General features: G+C 34.7%; 1 protein-coding gene and 1 long non-coding RNA gene across 4 annotated transcripts in view; one reads left to right on the top strand and one right to left on the bottom strand.

Annotated features, from left to right (window-relative positions):
• LOC135696597 (uncharacterized) overlaps positions 1–17,741 on the top strand; it is a 47,302-nt gene that overhangs the window by 24,243 nt on the left and 5,318 nt on the right. For all 3 annotated transcript variants that reach the window (XR_016144870.1, XM_089113756.1, XM_089113757.1), the window contains 17 exons: positions 2,763–2,863; positions 3,399–3,575; positions 4,196–4,286; positions 4,839–4,865; positions 4,985–5,143; positions 5,887–6,057; positions 6,396–6,428; positions 6,833–6,859; positions 7,840–8,007; positions 8,299–8,481; positions 9,090–9,155; positions 10,362–10,388; positions 11,664–11,825; positions 13,238–13,423; positions 15,306–15,356; positions 15,956–16,174; positions 17,209–17,397. Coding sequence is in view for 2 of the 3 variants with exons in the window: in XM_089113756.1 (XP_088969882.1) it covers positions 2,763–2,863; positions 3,399–3,575; positions 4,196–4,286; positions 4,839–4,865; positions 4,985–5,143; positions 5,887–6,057; positions 6,396–6,428; positions 6,833–6,859; positions 7,840–8,007; positions 8,299–8,481; positions 9,090–9,155; positions 10,362–10,388; positions 11,664–11,825; positions 13,238–13,423; positions 15,306–15,356; positions 15,956–16,174; positions 17,209–17,397 (2,037 nt within the window). In the remaining variant the exon portion in view is untranslated. The remainder of the gene's footprint in view (positions 1–2,762; positions 2,864–3,398; positions 3,576–4,195; positions 4,287–4,838; positions 4,866–4,984; positions 5,144–5,886; positions 6,058–6,395; positions 6,429–6,832; positions 6,860–7,839; positions 8,008–8,298; positions 8,482–9,089; positions 9,156–10,361; positions 10,389–11,663; positions 11,826–13,237; positions 13,424–15,305; positions 15,357–15,955; positions 16,175–17,208; positions 17,398–17,741) is intronic.
• LOC148958100 (uncharacterized) lies at positions 1,240–2,134 on the bottom strand. Its single transcript, XR_016144872.1, has 3 exons — positions 1,977–2,134; positions 1,575–1,649; positions 1,240–1,457 (listed from the first exon to the last, which is right to left on the bottom strand). It is a non-coding gene; the product is annotated as an uncharacterized LOC148958100 (long non-coding RNA).

Genomic DNA, 17,741 nt, shown 5'->3' with positions numbered 1-17,741 from the left:
CAATAATGTTAATAAAATAGGAAGTAGAGAAAGATAAGTTTAAGATATTCTTTGCCACAATCTAACTCATTTGCTCATGTTTAAAACATTTGAGTGCCGAAATTTCCCTGTACGCTTTCACATTTCTGTCCTTCGCATCGAGAGGAATATTTAAAACCCGACCGTGGACAAAGACAGGGAAAAGAAACTTGGCACCCAACCTTGCTCTTATGGTGCAGATTCTCTTGGCAATATGTTGGTTTTTGTTGGCATTGTATTCAACGAGATTGTAAGCCACTGCAAGCTCGCTATTACGATGTACAGTGAGGGGGAAAATTTGGCCATTTACGACCATGGGAATTCGAACTAAAGTAGGTTGTGGCTCAGTTGGGTCGTATTCAGGAATACAATCGACGTCAACAAATGAGTTAGATTGGCGATCTGTCTTGCAATGATCAAATCGGGGAAATTCCTGTTCCAATTTGACGTGCAGAGGCAGATCATAATTTTGTTCAGCTAAGATTGTGTTCTCGTTAATCAACTTAGAATGTTCTACAACGGGACTTTGTGATGCTGTATCTTCATCTTCGTAGTCATATAGCGATGTTTCAGTATCGAAATGGTCATCTTTCAGCTCATATGATGCATCGCTTTGTGACGAGTGACAACCTGAATCTACCTCACACCAATGATCTTCCATGGCAGCCAATTTCTCAATCATTCTTTGATACTCGTCAACGATAGGGCTAGCGACTTCTGCAGAAATATTATGATGTGATTTTGAATCAGTGTATCTGCTGTTACGCTGGATCTTCCCAGAAAATGACTGCCTCTGTTCGTGACTTGAGAATCGAGACTGAATTGGAGCCTGGAAATTCTCGAAAGAATCGATCTGGCTGAGCTTGTGATGCACGCTACTTGCTTTTGTTTTGAAATCTCCGCTCTTGTGGGCGATAGGTGGAAATTGGCCGTTTGTGTGCTGGTCACTGTTGGTAATGTTTACCTGTAAAGACAGACCAAAAAGATTTTGATCAAAACCACATACTCATAGGTGATGTGTCAGATATATAGTGTATCTACCAATATTTATGGTATTTGTACATTATACTTTTGACATCATTGTGTAAGAAAGCCATTTTCGATACCGAGATAGGTACCATTTAATAGCTATACTTTACCTGGCAACTATGCAGTTGATATGTACATTTGAAAGAGCCTGGTGCATTTGAAAGGCGTTTCTTACTTATTTGGTCAATAAAATGCTTATTTTCTTGTTTGGTTTTGTATCGATACTGCTAAAGGTTTGTTTGTGATGAATATACGTTGGTCACATTGACAGGAGTCAGGAAAGGACATCCTATCCTAGCAAAAAACATTCATCAATAATTGACGTGGTATTGCTTTGTGTGAATAAAAACTCACCCATGATGTTTGTCGTTTCGGAGTTTTTCTTTCCTCGTGCAATTTTGCATTCTTTTCTGCAAAAGAAAATACCAAGATAATTTTAATCCAATTCTGTCTCCTCAATTTCAATAATCTGGAAAGTAGCATTTTCTAATTGCGTATTCTTTTTTAGAGTATTCTGAATTTCTTACCTCTTTCTGTGCGATTTCTTCTTCGAAATATATTGGCAAGTTTCTTTAGCTGTGAAACTTTGTTCGTCTGAGAGGCTACAAAAAATGTAGAGGTTGAATATGGTCACACTAGAAGGAAAATATATCATTCAATTTTTATTGATAGTGCAGCCAATCTGTTTTGATTTCAAAGAATTTCATCCATGTTTTCTATTCTTTATGACTGCATTTGAGAAGCTTCTTAGAAACTATATTTCTAATGACACTTTCTCCCTTTGCATTTATTTCTTAAACATATTACTGCTGACTGAAATTCTTTTTTGCTAGTAAGCGAAGTTTTGGAATTGGCAAGATAAGCCTCCACGTGAATAACAAAGTTTGCAACCATTTATCTTGTTTGTAAAGCACATTTATAACGTTTACCTTCAGGCCTCTTGAACTTTGATAGCGCTGCTCCCATATTCTTATTCCCTGACTTGGCTAAATCTTTCGATTAGATGTCTGTATTTTTCAACGTCTTGAAGTTTGCGAATTCACTTCGATCTCTTTGATGAGCCAGTGCAGTTACTGTAGTCGCTGAACTAACAACTCATCAACTGATTGATTCTCCTTTTATATGCGTTGAGATTCTTAATTAACGTGACGTCACAATGAATTATTGCCTGATAGTGGCCTGATAATTAATCTTACGTAACAGAATAGTTTTTATTTAATATCCGTTAAGGTTTATTTTCTAAACCTCTTGTTTTTGGACTTTTTCTTGTAGCTTTTTCTTTTTTGAAAGGAAAATCTCAATTTTCAGTCATATTTTAGAAAAGAACCTACTGAATTTTCATTGCATGTTATATTCTCAGTGCTCCTTGGTTTCGCAATGTATTAGATTCTCGATTTAATCTATTTCGTATTTGTCCAAGTTAGTGCTCCTAATGACTTGAAGTTAATTACTTTTGAGGTTATGTTAGAGGATTTCTAATCGATTTTGAAAGAAAAAAGATATCTGGCATCACAAAGTATGATGAAGAACTTGACTGTCAAACATTAACGCGAGACAAATAGAAACGAAAATCGCTAATGGTATCCAATTATGTATAATATTTAAGGAGGGCATTTTTATATATTATCTACAATTTACCCCCATGGAAGAATTTGTAGCTCTAAGGGAGCTCAAAATGGTTATGAAGCTAAGGTATGCATTTTTCCTTTTCACAGGTGGTTATTATATATACTTGGAAGCAAGTGGCATAGAACCTGGTCATAGTGGGTATCTTGTCAGTGGATTGATGCAAAAGCCTTTATCTGGAATATGCACGGTATGTTTTTTTCTTTATTTTCTGCACCCACTTTAAAAATTCATTTTTGTTTCCTGGTGCATCCTGTGATTTCTACTGGATAGTTCCCTAATGGGCAATGCCCTACTTTGTAGCTTTTTTCTGGGCAACACTTAATCAGGTATGCCTTAATGGACAACACAAAACTAGGGTTGCCCCATTTGGCAACACCCTAGTTGGTCAAGCTCTACTTGGTAATTGCAACTTGATCTGGGTAGCTCTCAGTGTCACCTCCAGCAACACTGTCAAGGGCTGCATTTTTTGTAGGGGTTGCATTAGTCCCTCTTTCAATGAGAGTGATTATTTCTCTTCAGTTGATCGTTAAGTTTACTGATCCATAAAAGAAGTCTTTTGCGTAGACATAGTCAATACAAGAAACATTTTCTCTAGGTTAAGTTTGTTTGAATTCGAGACCTCATACAAAGTAGGGTGAGATCGCTAGCCAACTTACCGTTGGGGCATAGCTACCCTATAATCATTCTGTGCAGTTCATTAACTCATTTCTCTTATATCGTAGTTTCGCTGGTTTTATCATATGCGCCAGGGGTATTATTATGGAAAAGGGAAGTTGGAGGTCATGTACTATGATCCAATGAGCCGCATTGAGAAGATTTTGTGGACGAAAGAAGGTGATCAAGGATACTCGTGGAAATATGGCCGTGTCACCTTCAACGTCGCGTCCCTGTTTTACAGGGTAAGCATCAAGCAGAAGACAGGCACCAATACCCCAAGAATGGGGATACTCTGCTTTATTTAGGACAAGGGTGCTTTAAATTTTAAACCCAAAAAGTACCCTAAGCATCTCTATATGTGTATTCCTCTTTCTCTGTGAAATTTGGGGTGAGGGCAGGAAAGTGTGAGCATCTGACTTTTGTTTAGCACAGCAATTTGTTTAGATAATGAAAAAATCCGGAAACTTTTTAATCAAAAGAAACGTGATGAACTTTCATCCTTATGGAAAAGAATACAGAATGTTTTTACCACTTAAAAAATGGTTTGAGTTTTTTAAAAATCTAGCAAGCATACTTTTTATTTATCATCTATTTCTGTTTCTTATAATTTCCAAATTACGATTTAATTACAATTCCGATCTTTTTATATCGAAGAAAGGTAGAAAAATGTGATTGACAATTGGGAGCTAGTGTCTCAAACTAATTAAGTTAAATTTTCTAAAGTTTATAATCAGCAATTATGGACGTTTGCAAAATTGCCTCAGGGCCGCCCAGACCTTTTAGTGTCCCAGACTTTTATGAGTAAGCCTGCATGTGCGAAACCGTCTTCATTTTAATCTTGTTCTACTGCATTTGTTTACAGATAAAGCTGAAATTCACGCGTGGAGATTCATATCGAAGCGATATTGCTGTTGATGATGTATCATTTTCAGATGAATGCTACAATATACAAAGTATGTCTGATTTTTGTTTCAGACCTTCGTTTAAATTATTGTTGTCCTATATAGAGTTTCTTGCCTAATGCGATCATAGGACATAGATGTAAGGGCCCTACCAATCCCCACTTTTTAGCTAAAAACTTTTTAAAAATGCCTCAATCTTTGAGAGAATATACATCTTTTTGAACAAAAAGTGTCACTTTCGTCGAAAAAAGCTCCCTCTTCAGGATTAAGTGCCCTTTTTAAAAAAGGAGATCAGGATCTAACGACGGAGAATTTATACAGCAACCTAACATTGTTAAATCCTTATAGATCAAGAGGAAAAGCCTCGACCTTCTTGCAGAGTAATTTCTTGTCTTGCAGCTATGTTTATGGTATCTGTCAATGTATCTAGAAAGTAAGATCACGATAACAGATGAAGTGGAAATGTTTGGATGTATCGTCTAGTTTCCATTTAGGTAGTCATCGTGGGGAGATTCCTTTTCTTTTAAGGGGATTTAAGAGTTTATAAGAGATATGCATATCTGTCAAATTGCATTTTAAACTTTAGTTGTGTTTTGTTTTCAGATTACAACGCACTCACAATAAAACAAGGTTTGTGGATTCAAGAATATTTAATGATGCATCAATGGGTGATTACTAAATAACATGCAATTACTGATTTTTCCTTTTTCCTTTAATGATATCATCAAATCAATCAATCTTTTTTGCAGTCTGCAATACAGGCCAGGTTATGTACAAGGTAGAAAATCGCTCTGCATCCATTTTTTACGAATACAACACCAAGCTAGGTAGCCACCTCCGCTGCCAGTGGCTTATCACCGCAGATCCAAGGCTACGAATCCACTTATCGGCAGAATATTTTCATACAGGTTTGTTGTGTAGTTCGTTAGTCTCGTTTTGAATAAAGGGTCATGTTGCATTAAACTCATTTACCCTCGAAATCAAGAAACAGAATTTCTTCAAATCCTGGATTTTGGTATCTAAATGCTAAAACTAGTACCTCATGATTATATCAAGGCCCAGTCATTGCAAAGAAATTTCACATTTTAGTACCAATGATTAGCTGTCATAAACAAATGATTGTTAGAAACAGTTCTTGTTTCTTACAAATAATGTGCTGATAAAACTTTCTATACGAACTTTAATAATACCTTTGAAGTTATAGCGACTTAGTATTTGCCTGTCCATGAAACTTGCTGCTTCCAATTACTTTGTCTTATTACACGTGCAGAGAAAAAGAGCTCTGAAACACTGATCTGAAGTGAATTTACTTACTTATTTACAATTTAAGCTTTTAAAATTATCAAGACTGGTGTCAGTGAAAATAAATAATTAGAGAAGTAAGCTAAAGTGATAAGTGAAATTAATTTTTTGGACAAAGATAACGCAAATATTGAAAATTAGCAGATTCGTGATATTGCGAGTCAAAAATCTTGCTTTTGAAATAAAGAAAAACATCTTTTTTAAATCGTAGTTTGATTGAATCTTCTTCTTTAAAATTTCAGTGTCTTGATAATTGCATGTCTATAAAACTCGCTTTCTTTAAAATGCCTCTCTATAATTTCTCTATAATTCTTATCACTGACTTAAATATTCCTTTCTTTACTTGTAGCTTACAACGATAAAGTATTGATCCGTCACGACCACAGCATTGAAATCTCTGGGGTGAGAGCCCCATTTCAACTGGTTTCACCAAGCAATATTCTACGAATTGAGTTTAATGCAACTCATATGAACACTTCACAAGGATTTGCATTCAACATCTCTTCAACTGATGCACAAAGTTTGTATTTTAGTTTCAAAATGTTTCTTTTGTGAATTTTTTTCTAAACCATGTATTTCATATGTTGCACGAGGTCGATTTTTGCATTAGAACATTGAAGCACATTTCAGTATCTATGTATCTACCAATAACTTATATAACAGATAATATATAATATATAAGAAAATGTTTGCTTCCAATAACTCACTTTTGTGTGAATCTTTGAAAATAGATAAAATTCAACACGTTTCCGGGTATACACACAATCAGTATACATGATTTTTAAAAACGATGCTATTGCATCGATACTTTCAATTTATGGATAATGTTATTCATGTATAATATTGATCGCATTTCAGTGCATTCTGCCAAACCATACGATCTTCCAAGTGGTAAGAATAACATTTCACCTATATTCGTATCATCAATATCATTCTATTTATCTTACAAATTACGATTTGATGTTTATGATTTGTTTTTATATTATTATATGTTATTATATGTTATTATATAAGAAGAACGCCAATGATGCAACATAAACTTTGTCTACGTCAAACCAAAATGGACGTTTAAACTTATTATTCGATTGGTCCTTTCTTATTTTGAATTCTGTCTGATATTGAGGAAATTGGACACCCAGACCAAAGTCGGAATAAGCATTAAGGAATATGTTGGAAGAATATGGAATAACTTCGTAGACAGTTAGGTTTATTTTGATTGTCCAATTATAGAGATCTAATTGTGATAGTCTAATTGTGATAACTAAAACCTCACTTTTCCCATTTTTTATTTGCAGGTTCTGGAACCATAGAGCTAATCTTAAGTATTATTTTTGTTTTATTTGTTTAACAGTATTTCTTGAAAACATTCCGTATTGCTAAACATTTTTATCTTCATGCCTTGATCATAAAATCTCTGCTGTAGTGTTTTGCCTTCTGCAATAATGCTTTAAATTTGCTTTGATTCTCCATGTACCCTACTTTTTATTATGTAAAGTTTGTCAGTTTCATGCCTTTCACCCATTACGGTTTAATCTATTCTCTCAGATAACACCTCTTGATCTCTTAGCCCAATTTTTTCTAAGCCACTCTGCATATGCTTCAGCAACTGCATCGAACATTCCCGTTACTCTCTTTTTTATCATCTTATGGACCCTTCCCTTATATTCTTCAATAGCATGTTCTATGATTTCTCAAGATTTTTCCTTTCCAACCCAGAAAATATCCCCATTCTCTTCCTTTTTACTAACCTCAATACTCATGCTGCATACAACATGTAAAAAGGATATTAGAATATTGCTTATCATGGACAGCATCCAATAATCACAGCAAACCATTCTCATTACTCTTTGGTCTGCTCGACAGATTTTCACGATTCCCAGTTCTACGGCGAGACTGTGTGATTCTGAGCTTCCGCACTGATTTTTACGTATTAAACGATGATCAGGCAAGAAAGTAAATGTTACTGTGAATCCCGTTGACAACCCATAGCCAGGGGCATAATTAGGGGAAAGGAATGGGGGGGATAGATAGTCTGATGCCACCCCATGGCAAACACATTTTTCCCTCGCTCAAATACCCTTTGCCCCTCCCCAATCTTACCACCCTGACTACGCTCCTGTATAAGTGCATGTCCTGGGTTAACAGCATAATAAGCACAAAGTAGGGTGGAGAAAGAAAGAAATAAGCGAAACCTAGATTAGAACCTTCTTTAACAAACACTTGCTGTCCAGCGCTGTAACTACCTAGCCACTTTTCCTACACAGAAATCTTAGTAAACGCAGCGGTGCTTTTTCTTTCCTAGAGTGTCGCAATCAAGCCCAAACTTCTCAGTTGATAAGGTATTCTGGTACAATTAAACCGCGCCTCCGATTTAGTTCCGGCACCTACTTCAATGACGAAGATTGCGTCTACAAGTTCCATGCAACTAACGGATATCGGATGCGTTTCAATTTCGGATTTTTCCAAACAGGTAGTCATCCATTTTGATTTTTTCTTCAATGATGTGATATCGCCTCTTTATCTTCTGTATACAGACTTAAATAAGTTTTTTGTTATTGAGTTCATTATTTTATTTTTATGTTTAGTTGATCTCATTATTTGTTTGCCTGATTCAGATTTTACCAACACAAAGCACCTTACAAATGACCTTGGAATGATAATATTAATTATAAGAATTTCTAGTATTTAAACTGGATATTCACTTCAATTTGAAAAGCTGTTTGCATTTATTCTTTTTTACTTAATCTTTTTTGAATTTCAGAAAGTGGTCCTGATTATGTTGAAGTTTTGCACAGTGGAATTATTGGAAAAGGATTATTTTCTGGTGACCTTGATCCCTTCTACTTTGTATCAAAGGGAAGCTGGCTTTCGTTTCGGTTTAAAACAAACAATGCTCATGTAGAACGTGGTTTCATCCTTCAAGTTTCGTTAACTGCTTCACCAGGTGAGTCATATCAATGTGAGCAATACCTTGCAAGGTAATGAATGGAAGAACGGTTAGGTGAATGGAAGAGAGAGCTTATAGATTTATTGCTTAACTGCAAAGTGGACACATCAACAGTGATGTTTTGGCAATAATTGGCAAAAATATTGATAAGTGGCTTGGGATGTTGAAAGTTTTTTTGCAGGGGGGTCACCATGTAACCAGCTAATGGCAAGATGATTCATTATATGGGTTTAAGGAGCTTTTGAGAATTATTGGAGAGGGGTTAGCCCCTCCACTCCACCTCCCTCTTTCCGCAGTTCGTCAAGCAGGGACGTTACGAATTTTGCTGAAAAGGTCACTGAGCATAATAGCATGACAATTAAGATTTTCTTTCAAAATAAGGTATACCAGCTCATACTGCCCTCTAAAGAATACCAGAATAAGATTCTGCCAGTGCGATGTCTCGGGTTCCTCACGCCTGTATCCTTTGTGCCATTGAAACTAGTTGTTTTTGCAGACATCTTTCTCGTTTGTTTGACATCTAGCAAAAGTAGCACTTTTGTGAGTTCGTTTTCTGAATTTATATATGTTTTCCTTTGTCAGTTCCACCTTTATTCTATTTATAGCCAAAGGAGTAACAAAGGACCAAAAGACCTTGACTACAGCTCTCCCCAGGACAATCCCGGTTTCAGGTGAGCCGAATTGAGTATACATTACATTAACCACAAAAAATTTCGTCGTGACAGATTACGGACAATGTTTGGACGAAATTTTCTTCGACAAAGTTTTAAATGCGACCAAATTTGATCACGACGAAACATTTTGCTTTTAAGAATTTTTCTTCATTTCGCAAATGAAATAGTTATATGAGGTCTAAAATCAAATTTATGTGTTCTAATGATATATTCAATGCAAATTACGTTATTATTCTCATTTACATCGTCCTCATAACCATCTTTCTCTTCTTTATCATCATCATCATCATCATAATCATCATCGTCATCATCATAATCATCATAATCATAATCATCATCATCATCATCATCATCACCATCATCATCATCATCGTATCTTGAACTGCCTACATGTTCACCACAGTTCGATAATGTTAGTTCTAACTTCCTTTTGTCGCCAGTTTCAAAAGATTCCACTTCTGTTTTTTATACTCATCTGTACTATTTTTTCATTCGTTCAAGATATTTGCACTTGATTTTGAACCCAACCCAAAATTTGAACTCTACAGACAGCAAAATTTCCAGCCATGTTTCCCTAATGGAGATGGTCTTATACTTTCCGATTTATACATTTTTTAACTATACTCATTTTATAAACTTTCATACCACGTTTATAGAGAAGAAGATTCTTGGCGTGCTAAAAGCAACTCTGTAAATTTGCCTTTACATAAACTGAGAAAATATACCAGCTTTTTTTAATGTTCTTGGAATGCTGTTCTGTGTCAAATAGCTGCATGGAGACGGTATCTGTGAGACTTAATATTAAGCAAAAAAAACGTAGAAAATTGGTAGTATGTTGCTTTCTTTGCTGTATTGAAAATCCAAGACGGAAGTCAGTCCCGCAAAATTCTGAAAAGTTGTCCGAAATTTTCTTCGACGAAGTTTATCCGTTGAAAATCCATCCGATTAAAATTTTTTGTTGTTAATGTATTAGCTGTTATACTTCATCAGTAAGCTTTTTCTTGTATTGTTTTTGTCGTCTTATGGTTTAAAGGAGCCTTATTCCGTTATTCATTCTGGACAGCTCGTCTATAATGGTTACCCTTTGCGTCCAACATGATATTTAAAATTGCCTTGAAAACCAGCATGATAACAGTATTATAAATAATTAACATCGTTAGCTCTTCATTGCGTATCTATACCTCTTATTCTCTTCATTTTCAGTTCAACCTTATCAGTTCCTTACTCAGGGTAAGTATTGCCCTTTGATCACTCATCAATCACATTTGTAAAAAAGAGAAAATGTTGTGAACTCAGAAGGAAAAAAAAGGCTTTACACATAAATGTATGTCTTGCCCCCCTCGAATAGCCCGATTTAATGAAGTGCGTATTTATATTACTAACTGTAACAATGCAATTAATCAAACAAAGTGTAGTAGGATCTATTGAAAGGACCTAAGAAAGGACAATGGATCAAAACCAAGATTCATTAGAAAAAGTTCTTTTGGAATAAAACAATATATAAAACACAGCGAAGCCCCTAAATTGGTAAAATTGAAGTTAAATATGGTAGACTTAAAGTGAAAATGGGAAAAGGGGAAAAAATGAAAATGCTTTCTTTAGGAGGTGTGGAGATCATGAGGAATATGTCGAGCATTTGTGGGAATGCTCCCTATTTGAAAATAAAAACTTGTCTAATTTTACAAACATGACAAAAAATAATCCAAAAGTATTGAGCATTATACAAAAATATGTGGTTAAAATTTATAAACAAAAGATCATAACACTACCTGTGTTACTTGGGTAAAAGTAACACAGGTAGTGTTATGATCTGTGTTACTGTGTTACTGTGTTACTCCAGTGCACTTGGGTAAAAGTAACTGCTACGAAATGGAGATTTAGTACTATTTATTTATTTCATTTATAACCCCTTTGATTGCTAATATATCTCGAGTTCTCGAGTAAGATTTTCTAACATACAAAACCTCTAACGCCTTGAAACACAGCTTCACAGTAAACCTCCAACAAAGGGAATTTAAGAACTTGTATGCAGTCTTTCTTCAATTACTGTGATTAATTTAGGAACATACTTTAATCTAAAAATCATTTTTGTGCTGAAGTCATTCTCCTTTCAACGACCTTTTTTTACGGGACACACCAAAGCTTACCACCAAGGTGCACATTTTACATAGAAACTCATTATAGGAACCTGTGATTCCTATATGCAACTTTAAAACCAGACGAAGGAATAGTCTTATTGTTGGAAAAAAGCCTTATTGGGCATTCATGGTAAAATATGTTTGCAAATTATTTAACAACTTACCATGATTCTGTATTTGATATGTACCAGGAAGTCATGTCTCTGGAAGTTTCTTTAGGTCTTTTTGACCAGGGGAATGAGAAACTCGTTTTGGATTTTATTTATACACAAAACCTTTCTTTGTCAAAGATTGTTTATCAAATTATATGCTGTTATTATTGTCTCAAAGCGTTTATATCTAAGACTTTTTTATTTTTCCTTGCCAGAGTGCCAAAGGCCTGTTAGAATGCTTTGGTCTGGTGACAAGTTCTTTGGTTCGTTGCGCCCACATGGCGTCTTTCTTCGAGACTGGTCAATTTACTGCATGTGGACCGTACCAACAAAAGCTGATTTCAAATACGTCATTGAAATCACTCACGCATACCTTGGTTTGTAGCTCAGCTCATTATGTTTTCAATATTAACTGCTTCTAAAGGTAGTTGCCTTTTTTTGGCAATTTTTGGTATCGATATCGTATTTGCTCTTTGTTAAATTTGTTTCAAAGGCTGTAACTACCAGTGGCTTCTTTGGCAAGGTCTGCCAGTAAACTTACCCATATTGTTACAAATTGCTTCAAACCTTTGCTTCATTCCATTACTTGCCAATCTTTCTAAAGACAAGGGAGTATTTAACCACCCTAACGTTTAACCCCCCACCCCTAATTCCGACTTTAGTGTATTCTTTCACGTAGCCTGGTACTCTCCTACTTTCTCAATCTGCCTTTCCTATTTAATATCCTCTGCACCAAACATTTAGCCAATAAACAAAATTCGGTTACCCTTGTTGTTTGTTTTCGCATACTTCGATATCAAAAAGTTGTTGCCACACTGCCCTTGTTCTGTTGGCAGATCATAGCCTTATCTTCACGAATTTAGAATGATAATAATAATCATAAAGAGACGACCAGACATTCTTTATATATCACACACTTTAATATGCCAGAATGTTTGAATTTGATCAAACGAATTATTTGGTGTAACTGAACGGGATGACACCTGTACCACGAGGCTAGGTCACTCTCAGTTCAGTTTCCAAGGAATGTGCAGGCATATATGAATCTTTTTGCTATGAAGAAATATAACACACTTCTCTCCTTACTTGTAGTTTCCATTATCGCACACTGTATTCCAACATTTTTTTCTTAAAAGTTGACTCATATCTATCGTAAACTTCTTAGTATACCCCCAATATGAGAGAGTGTTTACAAGTAGGAAAGGGCCTGGGTATAATCTGATTGTTTCAGTACGTCATTTTGGCGTATTTTCTAGCACTCTAAGTACCCGGGGAGATTCTAAGGGGTTTTTACTTGTGAGGATCTGTAGCATTTATAGCGAAACGTTATTTTTCTTATTTTAACGCAACTGAGAGTAGAAACAAGAATAAGCGAGCTGAGTATGCACCATAAACCATGAAGGGAAAGCCTGAAAATTAGGGAAAAGAGCATTAGTGATAAAAACGTCCAAAACAGGCCTAAATCTAGCTGTGAGAAACGTTTGTTGTCACTTTCTTGAATTCTGATTGACTAATGGGGTATGGAGAATTAAGATCGCTCAGCCAATCAAAGATTTGGAGCCTATGCTGCAAAAGAGCAGTTATAGGACAAACCCGAACTAATCCTAACAAACAACAATATTAAACAAAAATTCCTATTCTAGTGGGGAAACACGGGCGATCTGATAGGCAGGCTTAGAAGATAATGGGGAACCTCCCCGCTAAGTACTATTTATCTTTGAAATTTTGTGCAACAATATTTATCGTGTAATATTAACGTAATAGTAACAATAGTAATTTTATGTTACAGATGATGTCATATCGTTACTGAAGATCACTGATGAAACGCACTCGTCGACGCGTACACTTAGTACATTTACGCAAGCTCGCAATTGGGAGAATCTTATCGTTGTCAGCGATGGGAAGTTCACCGTAAAGAGCATGCTTAAGGCCTACTCGTTAAATGTTTCTGTTATCTCATACTCCATTTACCCTGGTATGTATAATTCTGAATGTCTTCACCATAATTATTCAAGAATAAACTTGTATTGGAAGATTCTTTTCTGAATGGATTTTATACTTTCTTTCTTTCTTACTTACTTTCTTTCTTTCTTTCTTTCTTACTTTCTTTCTTTCTTCCTTACTTTCTTTCTTTCTTACTTTCTTTCTTTCTTACTTTCTTTCTCTCTTTCTTTCTTTCTTTCCTACTTACTTTCTTTCTTTCTTTCTTTCTTTCTTACTTTCTTTCTTTCTTACTTTCTTTCTTTCTTTCTATCTTACTTTCTTACTTTCTTTCTTTCTTTCTTTCTTTCTTTCTTTCTTGCTATCTTTCTTTTTTTCTTACTTTCTTACTTTCTTCCTTACTTTCTTTCTTTCTTACTTTCTTTCTTTCTTTCTCTCTTTCTTACTCACTTTCTTTCTTTCTTTCTTTCTTTCTTACTTTCTTTCTTTCTTACTTTCTTTCTTTCTTTCTTTCTATCTTTCTTTCTTACTTACTTTCTTTCTTTCTTACTTTCTTTCTTTCTCTCTTTCTTTCTTTCTTTCTTTCTTACTTTCTTTCTTTCTTTCTTTCTTTCTTACTTTCTTTCTTTCTTACTTTCTTTCTTTCTTTCTTTCTTTCTATCTTTCTTTCTTACTTTCTTTCTATCTTTCTATCTTTCTTTCTTTCTATCTTTCTTTCTATCTTTCTTTCTTACTTTCTTTCTTTCTTTCTATCTTTCTTTCTTACTTTATTTCTTCCTTCTTTCTTGCTTTCTTTCTTTCTTTCTTTCTTACTTTCTTTCTTACTTTCTTTCTTTCTTTATTTCTTTCTTTCTTTCTTCCTTACTTTCTTTCTTTCTTACTTTTTTTCTTTCTTACTTTCTTTCTTTCTTTCTCTCTTTCTTTCTTTCTTTCTTTCTTACTTTCTTTCTTTCTTTCTTTCTTTCTTTCTTGCTATCTTTCTTTTTTTCTTACTTTCTTTCTTTCTTACTTTCTTTCTTTCTTACTTTCTTTCTTTCTTACTTTCTTTCTTACTTTCTTTCTTTATTTCTTTCTTTCTTTCTTTCTATCTATCTTTCTTTCTTACTTTCTTTCTATCTTTCTTTCTTTCTATCTTTCTTTCTTTCTTACTTTCTTTCTTTCTTTCTTTCCTTCTATCTTTCTTTCTATCTTTCTTTCTTTCTTTCTATCTTTCTTTCTTACTTTCTTTCTATCTTTCTTTCTATCTTTCTTTCTTACTTTCTTTCTTTCTTTCTTACTTTCTTTCTTTCTTTCTTTTTTTCTTTCTTTCTATCTTTCTTTCTTACTTTCTTTCTTTCTTTCTATCTTTCTTTCTTACTTTCCTTCTATCTTTCTTTCTTTCTTTCTTTCTTTCTTTCTATCTTTCTTTCTTACTTTCTTTCTTTCTATCTTTCTATCTTTCTTTCTTTCTATCTTTCTTTCTTACTTCCTTTCTTTCTTTCTTTCTTACTCTCTTTCTTTCTTTCTTTCTTTCTTTCTTTCTTTCAAAAAAGGAATTTATACTTCTCTACACTTGATCATTGAATTCTTAAATTGAATTTAGGTTTTTGAAAATGTTCTCTGAAGTAAAACGTGTCGTTAAGCTCAGGTCAGACCGATATGATTAGGGATTTAAAATGGCTGAATAAAACATGATTTTATTCTTACAACGCTAAAATGATGCAATAATTTCTACTTTCTGTATTCCTATGAAAATTACTCTTAAAAACGGTATATCTTTGTTATGATACTTATAATCCTTCCTCAATGACTGTAAGTTTAAATATTCTTCTACACATTTTAATTTGTAAGTAATGTTTTTTATATTGCTGATATGGTTTTAAATACAAGTATTTTGTCTGAATTAAATTCTTACCTTAATTATTTGCATTTCATAGGCTGTTATTCCAACTCACTTAAATATGAATACCACTTCAAGTACACTTCAGGTAACGACTTTTAAACTAAGATGTGCAATTGCTGTCATTTCATGTTGGTATTTATGTCCATTTAGGGCTTTGTTTGCTTCAAGTCAAGAACGATATGTACCAAAATGATATTGAATATGTAAACTTTTTTAAGTCCATCCATATATAATGCCACGGATTTGTCATGGTATATTGCACTCCGTGGTATCGTCCTTTTAATACTGTAAATTCTGTTTGCACGTGGAGTTACTAGTAAACCTATATTGTAAATTTTATTGATGTGAAGAAAAGAACTCGCGTCAAGATTTATCAATAGATTTCCATCACAGAACGTACGTCACTAGAAACAATAAGTCACTAGAAACAACATTCTGTTTCAATGGATTGTCTCTTGGGTTGGATGACGAGAAAGAACTTACCATTAGAAGGATTATATAAGATAATTTCATCTTGTATCAGACGCAATGATTCTTAATGATTTCGTGTGATTCATTGATTCCTTGTAACTCGTTGATCCCTTGTGATTCATTGATTCAACTTACCTTTTTTTGCCATTTGGCGATATTAAATGATACTGCATCTTTACGCCTGCCCCTTTATTATATGCATTCTGTTTAAAGCTCAAACAAAGACGCAATGTATTTATGAATGCAAAACCAACAGCTACAAGTATGCGTTCGTCGATCAGAATCACTTTGGCTGTTATTGCGGGAATATCGAGCCATCCCGGAAGGGTTTCGACATGGTGCACCCGAGGTTTTGTTCTAGTCCACCGCTCTACAGGCATTGCACTGTTGGAAATTGCCTCAGAGGGGGATTTGGCAAGCTGTATTTAACTGGTTCGTAACTAGGGATCATGTTATTCTCTTCTTCTGTTTGTTGTCCAAGCCTGTGGGATTGCTTCGTCGAAATGTTGCGAATTTGCTGATTTTTTTGTCCCTCATTGTCTCATTCCCAACAGAACCTGCATTAAGCCCCGGTCAAACGCATCCAACATTTCATCCAACATTTTCTCCGAACAATATTTAAAACTCGTCGATATTTTTAAGCGGGTAGTCAAACGCATCCAACATTTCATCCAACATTTCCATCACCATGCAAGGCCTGCGAAGCGATGTGTTTACAGCACTGGTTTACAGACGGTGAAAAGGCGCGTAAAATGAAGGTGAATAATAATAGCTGATTTCCAAAACAACATGTTGAAACATTCTTTTTCTTGAAAGTTTCGTCTGATGGACCCCTACATTATCCAATTCACTTGTGGGTTTCGCTTATTTTTTATTCTTTTTTAATAGCTCTCGCTTCCTTTTAGGCCTGTGCTTAAATCTAGACTGCCATTGCTTCTCTCACTCTCCTCACCAGTGCCACATTTGTCCTAATCCACCCTCAGCTATGAATTTTTAGATTATTTAATGCTGCTCTTTGCTTTTACTTTCCATTTTTCATTCGATAACTTTGAGAATAGTTGCTCGCAAATCAATGAATCAACTTGGCGCTCAAATGAAATAAACAAGTTGAAATTATGCGCATGCCCACAAAAATGAAATGTTGGATGCGTTTGACCGGGGCTCTGTCCTTAAATCAGACTGGCAAAGTTCATCAAAATATAGCTATTTGAATATTTAATTACTGTGAATTTCTTTTGAGAGCCCTATCTTCCTTGCTGTTCAGCAATGGTCCTCATTCATATTAAACTTGCAGAATACTTGAAAATATTGTTTTGTGATGTGTTATTACTGTGAATATCTTTAGAAAAACATAGCTTTCTTGCTATTTAGCAATAGTCCTCAATAAACTGGCAGAATACATTATTTTATTCTTCTAAGATTAATTATAAGTGTGAATAGTGCACAACATGCCTTTTCATTTGTAGTGCCTGATGCCTTCAACACAACGACCCCAGCCAAAAAAGTTTCTTCTGGAAACCTTTCAGCGGAACTTATCGGCTCTTCCTTTGGCATAATGGCCTTTCTGGTCCTTACGTTTATTTTCATAAGATACAGGATAAAGAAGAGACAGAGAGCTGAACGTTCTAATCGTGGAGCAAATCAATATTTGCCAGGTAGGTGCTGCAGTACTAACAAACCCAAAAATAGTTTCAGTGCACAAGACAGCAGTGTCTGTACCTGTAAATAGGCGGGTGTTTCCTACGACATCCGTTTTTACTTATTCAGAATTGCTATTAAATTGTCATTTTAAAAAGCTGAAATTTCCTTGCTTTTGCACGTATGAATTGCTGAAAAGATTTGTTATTGATGATGCATATCTCGATAAAGGGTTCATCTAAAGATCTAAAGATTTAACTGAATTGGGTCTTGTATGATAGCCTCAAATATTTTTCAAATTAGATGACTGCATGTATGGGTAGAAAACTGCATATATGGGAATTATACGTGTGTTATTTAT

This window comes from Rhopilema esculentum, chromosome 18 (genome assembly GCF_057945365.1).
Source record: "Rhopilema esculentum isolate cy_ngs chromosome 18, ASM5794536v1, whole genome shotgun sequence".
Lineage (NCBI taxonomy): Eukaryota > Metazoa > Cnidaria > Scyphozoa > Rhizostomeae > Rhizostomatidae > Rhopilema > Rhopilema esculentum.
This window is presented reverse-complemented; position numbering and strand designations above follow the sequence as displayed.